The sequence below is a fragment of the Xenopus laevis genome, chromosome 1S (assembly GCF_017654675.1).
Source record: "Xenopus laevis strain J_2021 chromosome 1S, Xenopus_laevis_v10.1, whole genome shotgun sequence".
NCBI lineage: Eukaryota > Metazoa > Chordata > Amphibia > Anura > Pipidae > Xenopus > Xenopus laevis.
In genome coordinates, this window is record NC_054372.1 from 92,604,912 (window position 1) to 92,618,628 (window position 13,717).

The window sequence follows — 13,717 nt, forward strand, 5'->3', positions numbered from 1 at the left end:
CACCTTCAAATTTTCAACTCACAAGGTAGCAATGTTCTTTCTCCAGAGTATTTTTTCATCCAGCCATCCAGCCACAACAGATTCTATGACTAGGCAGTCACTAGTGTGGCCATTTACTCCCAACAGCTGAAATCATTTGACACGTTGAATTAAAAAATCAAAGGGCAAATGATGCAAACACCCTCTGTTGTATCACCTAGCACACTGTTATTTGGCAAATAAACCAGCCCACTTAGAATTCAGTATAGATGAGGTAAGAGTCAAATTATGGTACAGTATATTAAATCTTTAATGAGTCCGTCTAGGGAGTGGGAGCAGATTCATCACCCAAAGAGAACGGTGATAAATAGTGAAAAAAATTCATTCATATCCAAGTCACTGCTCAGTATTTAGAGAGTGGTAGTCGATAGGAAGAAAAAAATAATTATGAAGTGTGGCATTATGGAATCTGATGTGATTGTCAGTGCCACCGAGTCATTCTTTCCATCCAGTAGACACTGCAGATGATCTGGGGAAAAGGATTCTTGTGGGAGTTTAAGAGGCACTACACTGTAACAAGGCAGACTGCATCAGAGGTGAAAGTTCCCATTAGTCAGGGAATAAGGCAAGAAAATTCCGTCTACATTTCTTGCATTGAGTGGTTCAGTTCAACGCGTTCTCTTTTAACTGGAGGTTGGCCAGAAATGTGAGGATCCCCTTCTGTATCGCTCCCAAGTTCACTGACATCATCTGTACAAAGTAAATAGAAATATGAATTTAGCACAAATTTAAAAGGATTAAAACATCATAAACCACAGACATGGAGAAAAAGAAGAGAGATTGATCAATTGATCAATCTTATGAACATAATTTTGTAACTAAAAATCCCGTCTTTGTAAATACATGCATCTGCATAGATTACGTATCTGACAGGGGACCAGGGAATGTGCATCTTCTTTTTCTCTATGCTTGTAGTTAATTTGGCCAGATCAGTAGCACTTCCATTGTACATTTGAAGTTGGCCATGGAGTGCTCCCACAACCTTTCCTTTTTAAATCATAAACCAGTTTAATGTGCTTCTCTATAGTGTAGAGTTACACTGCCATTGTAAAAATGTATTTAGAAATTGGTGGTCAAGTTATGCTTCTTATAATTAGCTCACAGCTTTGACGATAGACAAAAAAAAAAAACACAAATAGAGACCGCTCAAGCTCACCGCTTTTCCTCCACCTGCCAGGTGCTCAGTCTTCAGTGTCCCCACTGTCTCACACGACAACTTGACATAGACGGCACATCTAGGCAAGATTTATTGTAGCAGGTTGCTAGACAGAAGAGGCTTGACGCGTTTCAGGATAAGATCCCTTAATCATAGGCTCTATGATTAAGGGATCTTATCCCGAAACGCGTTAGGCGTCTTCTGTATAGGAACCTGCTACAATAAATCTTGCCCAGATGTGCCCTCTATGTCAAGTGCCTACTAGCACTGGAAATGGGGATGAAAGCAGCTGTTTCCCTTGATCTCTCTATGCACTATGAAATTATATTAATAATTGTATATAAATTATATTAATACAGTATGAAACTTTATGTAATTATGCAATTAATTCAATTAAATTGTCATTTTAAAAGACCATCAAAAATATGTGGTTTCTATATATTTAATTACAATGTACTGCTACCCTTCACTAAAAACTGTGTGTCTGCTTCAGAATCATGTATTAAAGTAGTTACATAATAATAAAATACATACCTTTATCCATTTGCACAGGAGACATTGAAGCAAAGTCACTAAACTGAAATTAAAGAAAAAAAAGTTTATAAAGTACAGTACGGTTTATTTACAAAATATAGATATAGTAATAGATTGTAAGCTTTTGCATGTACATTTCTCTGTTCCTATTGTTTGTGTTGGAGCAGGCATTTAATCAGCAGTCCATCACAGACATAGAAGTCGTGGACTTATTTAGTACCAACAAAACTTTATGAATTGCACATACGGACAATGTGATTGGTGAATATCCTTAAATATTTTGTAATGGAAGTTTTCATTTAGCCTGTGATTATGTGTTCATTAAGGCGAAATGCGAAAGGCTGCTTCTCTTTGTTGGTACTAAATCAATCCATAAATATTTTACTTCTCTGCCTGTAATGGACTGCTCATTGAGTGCCTGCTCCAACCAATACAGTTGATTCCATTCCTTTAGCTGAAAGCCTCAGCGTAGAGCATCTGGGCCTCTTTGACTCTTGGTGAATTATGGATATAATTTTATAAGTTGCTCTGATCCTAGTTTTATTCTGTAACCCTTGTTAGGTAAATTATTGCTAGTTTGTTATAAATTCATTTAAATGCTACGTTACTTGCTAGCGCTATATAAATAAATGATAGCATGACTTTGTAATTGTTGGATTTGAGAACACTAGGTGGTGCTAGATCTCTTTTCCCTCTGCATAAACTATTCCAATACTATCCTAAGGCAGAAAAAACCAACAGGTTTGTCTAGATTTTATGAACTGCGGTTACCGACCAGTATTATTAATAACCTTTCCTATAGATCCTATAAATAGAATAAACCATGGGTTACAATACTTACCTCCCCCATTACTGCAATGGGAGTCTCCCCTGTTGCCTGTGCCACTCTGTGTTCCACCAAGTAGAACATGTACTCATCATAAAGCAGGCGTATAAGGTGAAAAGACCCAAAGCTGGCAGCGCTGCGCAGAGTAAGGTCTCGGATCACCATCGAACTGCCGTGGACAAGAACAAAGCCCATTAACCACTTATGATAAAAACTTTTGAAAACAAAGCCCTTAGTCCTCCCGTACTGCCCAACACCACAGATCCAGAGAATGAAAGGGGTAGTTCACCTTTAAATTAATTTGAAGTATGATATAGACAGTGATACTGAAATAGAACTGGCTAATTGTATTTAGCTTTTTGTTCAGTAGCTCTACAGTTTGGAATTTCAGCAACTATCTGGTTATTAGGGTCTACTTTTCTGGTATGCCAGTGTACAAAGCATAAAAGAATATTCAATAGCCATAGGTTATAGCTGACCTGTAGAAGGACCATTTGAGAAGAAACTGTCTGGCTGCCTTTGGGAAGCTAGGACTTCCTTCATGTGGTTTCAGCACCTGAGTGACAACATTATCCAACCAATTTGCCCATTGGTCCAATGAACTCTGCTGCTGCAGGGTCAGCTTGAAATCTTGCTCCAGTTTCTGCACCATACCTTCGTCACACTGGCACACCCATGAAGCCTGCTCCTGTGACCAGAATCACAACTTTACAACTAAAGTACTGCTGTGCTGCTGTCATAATAGGGTCAGTGATTAAGCTATTATGTTCTTAAAAGTAAAATTTCTAAATAGTTACCTGGACATTGGCAAAGTCCACACGGTTTAGATCGCTGAGCATCTGATTAATCTGTGATGTATTCTGAAGCACAGCTCTTGCAGCTTGTGCCAAATGATTTAGGGATGTGTAACGGCGTAGCGTCTGTGCAAAAGCACTCACTACTCCAACCTGTGAATACACAAGTTTAAAGGAAAAATTTACTCCCAAAATGAATATTTAAGCAACAGATCGTTTATATAATATTAAGTGGCATATTTAAAAAAAAAAAATTAAATTATCAAACTGGTAAATGTATTTAAGTAAATATTTCTCTTTTACATCTCTTGCCTTGAATCACCATTTAGTGATGGTCTGTGTGCTCCCTCATAAATCACCTGAACACTACAACTCTATCTGTAACAGGAAGAAGTGTGGAAGCAAAAGACAAAAAAGTCTGTCTTTAATTGGCTCAGGTGACCTAACCTGTATGATTTGTTTGTGTGCACAGTGAATCCTATGATCCCAGGGGGCGGCCCTTATTTTTGATTAGCCAATGGCACATACTACTAGTATGAAAATGGTTTATATACATGAAGACCTACATTGTTCAGGGAATAGTTTTCCTTTAAGTAAAGAGAAGAAACTAAAACAAATTTAATAAAAAGAGAACAGGAGTTGTATATGAAAATAATTCTTCATGATCTCCTTTCCCTTCCTGACAAAGGGGCATAGTTACAGAGTGAAATTATAGCTCAACACAGAACATATTTATCACAGACTATATCTTACTTTCACCCTTTGACATACAGCATGTCCCTAAAAATCCATTAATAGAGTGTGGCAGATTTGCACTCTGGGGCACTTTGGTGACCTCAAATTTCATTCCTTGAAAAATACGCTTCAGAGTGAAGAACCTAATCATTGGAGGAAAAATCACAGTTCACAAAGCAATGTTTCTCTCCATTAACACTACACCCAAATAGTAAATTCTTTTTCACACTAAGTCAAAATTTCCAGCTTATTTTTTTCTCAGTGTTTTTTAGATGCGGGAACAGTATGATTCGAGCATGTTTTACCTTGGCATGAACTATCTGCTGCGGGAAATCACACATGGCATTTGTAAGCCAGCCCTCCAAACTCTTTGCAAAATTCCGAATTGCCTGAGTCAATGTACCTGTATATTGATAGAAGCAATAAATATTTAGACATGAATTTTGAAACCCTTTACATCTATAAAACATGAGAGAGAGCAAGACCTAGTCTTAAACTAGATAGGTATAACTGGTAGGCTTTAGCTTCCACTACTCCATAGCAAAGAAAAACACCTTAGATTACCATATTTTGAACAAATATTTTGTTTGTTCCCCAATAATGCTGCTACAGCCTGTTTAGAGAGATAGCCTATCACCACACACAACAAATAGTGTGCATCAAGTAATGAAGTTTCTGTAAGTTTTGATAAATGCTGAGAATGTTGAGGACAACTCAAGGCTGCCTGTCAATATAGAAAACAAATCATTTCCAGTGTACATTATGTTTGGTAAAATGAAATAGAAACAGTACAAAAAGTTAAATAAAAAGTTGCTACTTGCTACTGCTTCAGCGAGAAAAAGGTTTCACCTGAGCCAAACATAATCTGTCATTTTTTAGGGTATATAATAGAACTCCCCTAACAGCATTATTATATAAATAATTCAGAGCATAATAAAAATAGTTTACAGGTATAATAATACATGTAATTAGTTGCCAGTCGCTACTCACTGGGAACAGGTCTCAGTACATCAGGGATGAGTATCTCCACCAATGCTTGGTAAAGAATGTGGTCACAGTTTCTCATCCACCTCATAATGGGTTCATATTTACAAAGCACCATCAGCTTCTCATTTGGGATAATCGGCTCCTGTTCATCCTCACTGTTAACAAATGAAAAGGCATCAATGTGATTATTAACATATAGAGGTCTCTGATGAAGTACATAGTTACGAAACGCGTCAGACCATGAGTTAGCATTTCTTCTTTTAAACTGATGTAAACCAATAAAGGATGAATTTTTAACCAACAATCTATCTGAGCGATCCTTTTGACCTTGGAGTGCGCAGCAACGACTTGGATGTTATGAACATATTCAGCTGGAACTTAAACAATGGTAACCCAACACCTTTGTTAAAAGTCTTTACCATTTTGGCAGGTTTAACTACACAGGTTAACTAGAACAGGTTAACTATAGTAAAGCAAAATGTAAAACAAAGCAAAACTTCCAGCATGCAGCACTTAGAGCATGCAGAAAACCATCAGTCTACCCAGTAGCCAATATCAACCATTTGCTCTCAATACGCTTACTGGACTTCACCAGAAGCTAAATGCTTATTAGTTGCTATGGGTCACTAAAGCAGTAGAAGATTTCACTAATCTTTTATTCCACCCTGGCAGGTTTTAGATAAGCCCAGTCATCCAAATGAAACATTCACCTGCTCATTGGGTTGGAACCATCAGGAGAAGAAGGTTTGGAGTTCCAGAAAGCCTGCCATAGCTTTTCAATGTACTGGAACTGTAGATTCATCACTACATCAATCGTAGCCTACAAATTCAAATAAATAAATAAACCTTGAAAAACAGACTCCAAGTATACATTTTTGACCAATGTCTTAAAACCTAGATGAAAAATGTTTTTTTTTTTTTTATAAGTTTTCAATTTCATTATTACAATAGATACAAACTCACCTCACAGTGCCGCCGATACATAAGCTGCAGATTTTTTATGTCAGTCATAGTTATGCCTTCTGGTAAGAGTAAACTGCCTAAATCAGGTGCTGGAAAGTCTGGAAACACATGGGATGTATCTTGAAATTAAAAAAAAAGAAAAATTGGAAGGAAAAAACAGTCATTAAAACAAAGTCAACTTCAATGTTACAAAGACTCCCAACATGCATTTGCAGGCTTTTGCCACAGCAGAGGAAAGAAGCTGGTGCTGCGCCCAAGTAACTTGAAATCATGGCCACCCAAGATCCCATTTTGTATGTGCTATTGTCTTTGAGTTAAAGGGCACCTGTCACCTGAATTTGTCCTCCACCAGAGGTGCTGGATAACACTCCAGTTGGGGGAAACTTTTTTTCTCAAATTGCTCCTGCCAGCAATAGGCCGCCCACAACAATAGGGAGCTCCTGGTGCTGGTTGCCATGCTGAGATGCACACACATGCACATAATAAGCGAGTGCCACTACAAACATGCGCATGTACACTATACAACATGGCAGCCTGCACCAGGAGCTCCCACCTGGTGTGCATAGTCTAGCGCTGGCTAAAGAATAAAAAAAAAAAAAAAAAAACCTATTTCCCCCACATCTCTGATGGGGGGAAAAATTCAGATGACAGCTGCCCTTTAAAACTAGTGAACAGAATTGATATTCCAACCCTTGAAAAAGGTCCCAACGGGGACCGAAACTTTGGAAGCAGATACTATGTAATAAAAATTATATTTTTTTCATTAAAGGGAGTGCTGGTTTGGAAACTATTGGTGTATGCAAAATTACTGTGCACCCTCTCTTTTCTATATTGCCTTGGAGTGCGGATACTCATTGGAGAAATATATATATATATATATATATATATATATATATATATATATTATTATTATTATTATTATTATTATTATTATTATTATTATTAAGCCTAAACGTTTCGATCCCCCACAGGGGTCTTTGTCAGGAGCAAAAACATTTGTTTATTTTTGCTCCTGACGAAGATCCCTGTGGGGGATCGAAACATTGAGGCTTATTAAAAAACATTTTTTGTTTTTTCACTAAAACCCTGTGAGTGCCGCAATCCTTTTTCACTGCTTATTTCCCATGCTGGCACCCAGGTATTAATTTTGTCTACGGCGTGCACCATTCCTTTGGTTATATATAGATTTTTATATATTATATTTATTGTACAGCATTATGGAATATGCCATGCTTTATAAATGTGTTACTAATAATCATTAACAACTATTCAAGGCCCAACTCAATATATAGACATGTTTATTACCTATAAATTGCTGATGATGCTGACTTTGAGCTGCAACAGATTGTTCTGGAGATGCATGTTGGCTACTGTTGGCTGGATTTTCTCCCATGCCATCAATCTTCTGTGCAGGCCTGTATCTACCAAATAAGATTTGAGGGAAGTTGGTGCCATTTGCATGCCCACTAGGAGCTTACAGTCCCAGTATCTTTGAAAATCACCTTTTTGTTTAAAGTGTCATTTGAAAAGATATGGAGAATTATAAAAAAAAAAAACCTTACCTTTGTTTCTGGTGGATGGGTTGCTGTCTTATTGCCATATACTGTGCATCCTCCTGAATACGGTTCAGAGGAGAATCTGGTTTCAGGCGAATGCCATAATAATGGTACTTGGAGTTGCCTCTGTGAAAAATTAAAATAATAAACAAATATTTGTGTATATATATATATATATATATATATATATATATATATATATATATATATATATATATATATATATATATATATATATATATATACACACATACATACATACATACATACATACACACACACACACAAAATACAATGGTTTTACGGCCTGTTTATATAATAATATCTTACCTGGTACCAAGGCGCCGTGTTCTCAGGCCCATAAACACTGAGCGAATAAGTTTGCCAAAGGATGCAGCATTTACTGGATCAAGTTTGTGATCCTGGCAGTGTCGCAGGTAGTGATTATAAAGTGAGCTGCGAGGGAGGCTCACACCTTCCGCTGTCTCATAATTATCCAGCAGCCACTGAAGCTTAAGAGTACATTAAGAGTAATGTTAGTACTAAAACAGAAGTGTCAGACATGTGCACTATGCTATGTATCATTTAGGATAGTTAAACTGTCAGTAAATGTAACAATAAAGGGGATATGAATTAACATGTATTAATATCCAAAAATATGTAAAAACATATTTATCCCCTCTGGCGTCCAAATAATAGTTTACTGCCAAAGATGCCTGTGCATCTATGGGGTGATATATTACAAAGGCACATGTTTTGGCTGCACACGTGTATTGCAGTACGAAGAGTTAAAGCATGCAAAAGTTACAAGGCAAGCAGATAATGTCTGTTGAGGGCAAGCAGCAGAGAGTTAGAGGACTTACATGGCTGTTGAGCAAGCTGCTTTTGTGAGAAGTGATGCCTTCATTTTTTTGGAGATTTTCAATCGCCATTTCAAGCTACAGAGAAAGCATGCAAAACAGAGGAAAGGTCAGATTTTGGGATCAGAAATTGTTTGGATGATAGTCCTTGTACATGCACCATTTAAAAAATTAGCAATGGCTTTACAGCCTCAAAGATCCCTAATGACTTGGATTCTCAAATTCACCTAACCAAAAAAAACAGTGCTTCAATATAGTAAATAGTTCATAAATGTTCTACTAAAACCTGAACAGTTGGAGGCCCTTTCTAAGCTTGCAACATTTGGTTTAGAGCTATGTGGAGGATACCATCGTACTGAAAGAATGAATGCCTTAAAACCAGCTGTATACAAATGGCATAATAAAATGCAGTGCCCCTCTTTTTCATACAGTCCCTGAAAGAGGCAAGCCAATTAGCCTAGAAGTGCAGGCCAAAAGTTAGACACATGCAGGAAGAGTTAAATAAGGATGATACATTTGGTGCGAGTACAGACCATGAAGTACAGAACAACACTCATGAAAACATTGTACTTATACAAAAAAACTGCTTGTTTATAATGTTCCATAGTTGTAATGAATGCAAGCAAACATACCGTAGCAGGGAAGGTACGAGAAGTGTGAGATGGTGTATGGCGAGAATTCTCCAGTCCTCCATGGATAAGGTAGGCTCCAGAACTAGAGATGATCTGGCTGCCACTCACATCCATGGTGATACCCACCATACTGTGGGAAGGGATTGCTGTAGGGCTAGACACCACTGTGGTGACCTGAGCACCGCCTCCTTGAGAGTCAAAGTAGGAGGAGCCACTGCTGGGTGCGTAGATCTGGGTTTCCGCATTATAGGAGTAAGCTGTACGGCTGTCCAATTAGGAGAGCAAACAAAACATTAGAAATATAAGCTCTGGTCAAATGGTAGCTTGACCTAGTTCACATTCTAAAACTATGACTGCAGGTTGGTTTAAGTCAACGTCTCCATTCTGGGGTGCTTGCACACAGTACAAAGGAATGTGCCAATTATATATCCCTAGAACCTCCAAAACCAGATTTTTATACTGCAAATAGAAACCTTTCAATCAAACCAAAATGGTCAGAGATAGTGCTAGAAATGTACAAATACACAGGTTAAGTCTATAATACAGATGATGAATGACGCAACTGCTCTAAAACCTTAAATGTGTGAGTTTGTGCAGATTATAAAACCCACTCAATATTCTTCAGACTGGTAGCAACATTTAGAATCAGATTGAAACACGAATAAGACAGCATCAATAAAATAATAATCAAAATCACAGCTTTGCAGAGCATCACTTTTTTTTTTTGATTGCCAGGGCAAGTAACCCTGGCAAACAGAAATCAAGCAAGCAGACGGTTAAAATGCATTCCCTCACGTAAACTTACATAGCTCCGTTGGTGTACACTGTATCCCCTTCCACATACTGCACTTGAGCTGGATAGACATGTTGGACAGTCTGGACCTGCAATGACAGACATTCTTAAAATCTTTTCTCGACTATAAAACACTAAGCCCCACAGGGGTCTACTTTTCGGCTGCATCTTACCTCTGTATAATTATTACTGCCCAATTTCTTTCAACGGCACCACACATCTATTGTGAAAAGTCTGGATGTTGTTTGCACATGGCTCATTCTGATATTGTTATGCATATTTACCCTATACATAGTACTTATTCTTGCAGAGAATAACAATATAAAGCTTGTTGTGTAAACATTTTTTCCACATGCAATCTAAAACTACCAGTAATGTATGTGCATCGGTTATCCCTAATAAAAGGAATATTGTCAACACACATTTGCCTTTAGTATACCATTAAATTTTTTTTTTTTTTTTTTACAAAAAGTGTTTTATGTTCTGTTTCAACACAAGGAATTGTTGTGGATAACTTTCTATCAGTTACAATGAGATTCAAAATGAATAGGGCCCAACTATTTTTTTTGTGCTGTGCCCCAAGTACACATTTTGTTGATGCTGCTGCTTTTCCAAAGAATAGAACCAGCAAAAATGCTAGCTGCATTAGGGTCAGTAATAATCAAAACTGTGCTCGATTTTACTGATCTTTTAAAAACTATTAAAAAAAATTAGATAATTGGCAACCAGTTTCCACAGAAGAAATCCAGAACAAATCCGACAATTCTGTCAGCCATGCAAGTAACGATGAAGTGTTAGACTCAGCAAGGCAAAAGTTGCATTCAAGGTTGTTATAGGGAAAAGCATAAATGGGGCACTGTACATGTTCAGTATGCAACCCATCAACAGAATTTGTGTTAAAAACATGTCATCGCAAGTGTGTAAGAGAGAAAGAGTGTGTGTCTGTATATTTTAAATGCTGGAGTTCAGTAGGTGAAGAGGATTAAAGGGGCAGTGTACCACCTTTTCAACACAAGTCCAATAAATGAGGCTTTTGCTAAACATACTTATAAAATTGAAAACTATTAAAGGCCAAGGAAACCAGAGTTTAAAAAAAAAAAGAAATCCCCTTAAAAGTGCACCCCCAATCTTGAGCAGATCCTATCCACTATGAAAGATAAACTGAAAGTGTGGGCTAACCTGCCTATTTCCATCTGGGGCAGGATCAATCTCCTAAAGATGATATTTCTCCCCAAGTTTCTCTACATCTTCCACAATTCCCCCCCATCCCTCGTTCTTCCTTTACATCAATTGATACGGCCCAAACAGCTTTTCTTTGGACAAACAAGCCCCCAGATTTGCTAGAGCCAAACGGCGGGCTCCAATTAGTGAAGGGGGATTGGGCCTCCCGCATTGTTACATTTACTCACTGGCAGCCCAGATCTACTATATACCTTGGTGGCTTAATCCAGATCCATATAATCCGAATTTCCAACTACAAGCCACTTTGGCAAGGTCAATAGAGTCACTCTCATATATCCCATTTCGCAAACCTATAGATCTGTACACAACCATCCCAGTTATAATCACCCCCATACAAAACATAGGTGGCGGCACTTAAAGTTTGCAACCTAGCACTACCCCTTCTGTCGCTCATCTACCTCTATGGGGAAATTCCTTCCTCCCACACCTGCAACACATAGCAGAGTACAAAATATGGCCACATTGGGGCCTACGCACATTAGGAAACCTGGTTAAGGATGGAGTGGTACGCCCCAGGACCAAAATTAAACATGTCTAAACCCAGAAGCCTCTCCCCTGGTTGTCCTATTTCCATCTTAGACAAGCTGCCAATACACCATTTCAAGAGAACGCTATGAACCTTACAACCTCCAAAATAGAATCAACTCTTTAGAGTCCCCCCCACCGGGAAACTTGTCACCAGGCTGTACTCACTTCTCCTGGCTACCATTAAACCCCCAATTCACGCAGGGGTGCAGCCTGGGGTAGAGACATCCCGGGATTGGAGGACGAGGACTGGGTGGAGGCAACTGATAGGGCTTATGACTACCTCGTCTCAACTAGAGATAGACTGATCCAATTCAAAATCCTACATAGACTCCATTTAACCCCAACTAGACTGTTCCATATGAACAGACTTGACTCACCACAGTGTCCTAAGTGTAGGGCCCCAGAGGCATCTTACCTACATCTCATTTGGTCTTGCCCCCGAATCCAAGCCTTTTGGTCCCAGGTTCTCAACTACATTCAGGATAAAACAGCACTTCCTAAACTAATAACCCCTAAGGTATACATTCTTGGTGAAATAGAGGAGGTCACCCATGAGAATACTTTTCCGTACGCTACTATTTAATGCCAGGAAATGTATCCTGCTGAATTGGATGTCCCCCCAATCCCCCACATTCAATGGTGCTAAAAACAACACTCCCCCTAATACAACACACCTATACTGCAAGAGGTTGTCCCCAGAAATATGATTTGGTGTGGCGAGACTGGCTGGAAGCCACAGAGGAGCCTTTAGGTCAGAGATGACAAGCTAGCAGTGACATTGCTATTCGTGCCACTTGTTCAAGTGGTCTAGGGGTAACAAATTCTAACTGAATCAAAATGTATAAGAATGTACAGGACTCAAAAATACTAAATACTTACGTTGTACTGTGACAACTACAATAAGATGGAACCATACAGGATTTAATGTGTGTTTGTTGATTGTTATAAAATGCAAAATAAAAACTTTAAAAAAAATAATAAATAAATAAAAAAGTGCGCACCCCCATGATTGGGCCCTAGGTGAGCACCTACTCTGCCTACCCCCTAGTTCCGGCCCTGGATTTAGGCAATCTAGCAGCCATTAGTGGCTTTACAGGTTCCCTCTTGAAATTAAGAGCTGGTTCAGAGAAGTGGAAAAAGGGGATCGTAAAATTTATTTGAGGGTGTACAGATAACACATCTTTTTTCCACTCAATTACTGCAGAGTATATGAAGTCAGAGCAAAAAGGTGGGGAAAAAAATCAAACCATGTTTTATTCTCCAGTTCCACATTGGTTTGTAATATTGTACACTAAGCCTCAAAGGGGTGATTTCCAATATTTATTTCTCTTGTTTTTAGTAACAATTAGTCTAGATGATACTCCATATGATCAGAATATGACCATTTCGACCAGTATGAGCAATTACTTTTATAATGTAAGCAACTATTGGACATCAAGGAGTCTCGAAACTGGGAGTATTATAATTTAGAAATCACAAAGACAGGCAGTGTTGAGCTGGAATTAGTAGCAGCCAGACATCATGCTCAGACCTTCAATGGTCTTTTACCTGCTGTTGTAACTGGTGGGCTCTGGGTACAGAGATACCCTGAACATGCGCCCCTTTGGGAGCAGAGCCAGATGCTTGAGACAAACTTCTCTGTAAAGAAAAGGGAAATTAAAGAAAGAAAAAAAAAGGGGGGGGGGAGAACAGATGGAGGACATTATGTGTTCTGCTCTGCCAATGGATCCTTTTTTTTTTTTAAGGAAACTATTGCTAACGTACAAGCTGTTCATTTGTTAATGTATTAAGTAACATTCATAAAATATTTATGTGAATGTTTTCTCTCACAAAGAAAAGATATTTTATATCATTGTTGCTTTATTTGAGCAGGAAAAGTATTGAGCTGCTGTATTTGCAGTAGCCTTACAGAGGGGTCTGAGATGGTAACCTAAAATCAACTTTATTGAATAAATAGCATATACTTTTGCTATGGTTTTTGTAATGTTATTTTCAAGCCAATAAGTTATAGACAAAATGATGTATATTAATATTTAGATATGGAAGCAAGTTGGGAGTCAAAGCCTTTCACA

General features: G+C 38.2%; 1 protein-coding gene across 3 annotated transcripts in view; it reads right to left on the bottom strand.

The window, feature by feature from the left end:
- Window positions 1-265: 265 nt before the first annotated feature.
- Window positions 266-13,717, bottom strand: part of rfx2.S (regulatory factor X2 S homeolog) — a 29,801-nt gene continuing 16,349 nt past the window's right edge. Inside the window, exons 3-18 of one of the 3 annotated variants that reach the window (XM_041576924.1) lie at window positions 13,194-13,283; window positions 9,888-9,964; window positions 9,083-9,347; window positions 8,454-8,528; window positions 7,921-8,102; window positions 7,597-7,716; window positions 7,340-7,449; window positions 6,035-6,153; window positions 5,782-5,891; window positions 5,075-5,226; window positions 4,390-4,487; window positions 3,353-3,502; window positions 3,035-3,243; window positions 2,571-2,724; window positions 1,730-1,772; window positions 266-729 (exon numbers count right to left, since the gene is read on the bottom strand). In XM_041576924.1, coding sequence (XP_041432858.1) covers window positions 620-729; window positions 1,730-1,772; window positions 2,571-2,724; window positions 3,035-3,243; window positions 3,353-3,502; window positions 4,390-4,487; window positions 5,075-5,226; window positions 5,782-5,891; window positions 6,035-6,153; window positions 7,340-7,449; window positions 7,597-7,716; window positions 7,921-8,102; window positions 8,454-8,528; window positions 9,083-9,347; window positions 9,888-9,964; window positions 13,194-13,283 — 2,064 coding nt within the window. In that variant the 3' untranslated portion in view covers window positions 266-619. 3 annotated transcript variants of the gene reach the window in all.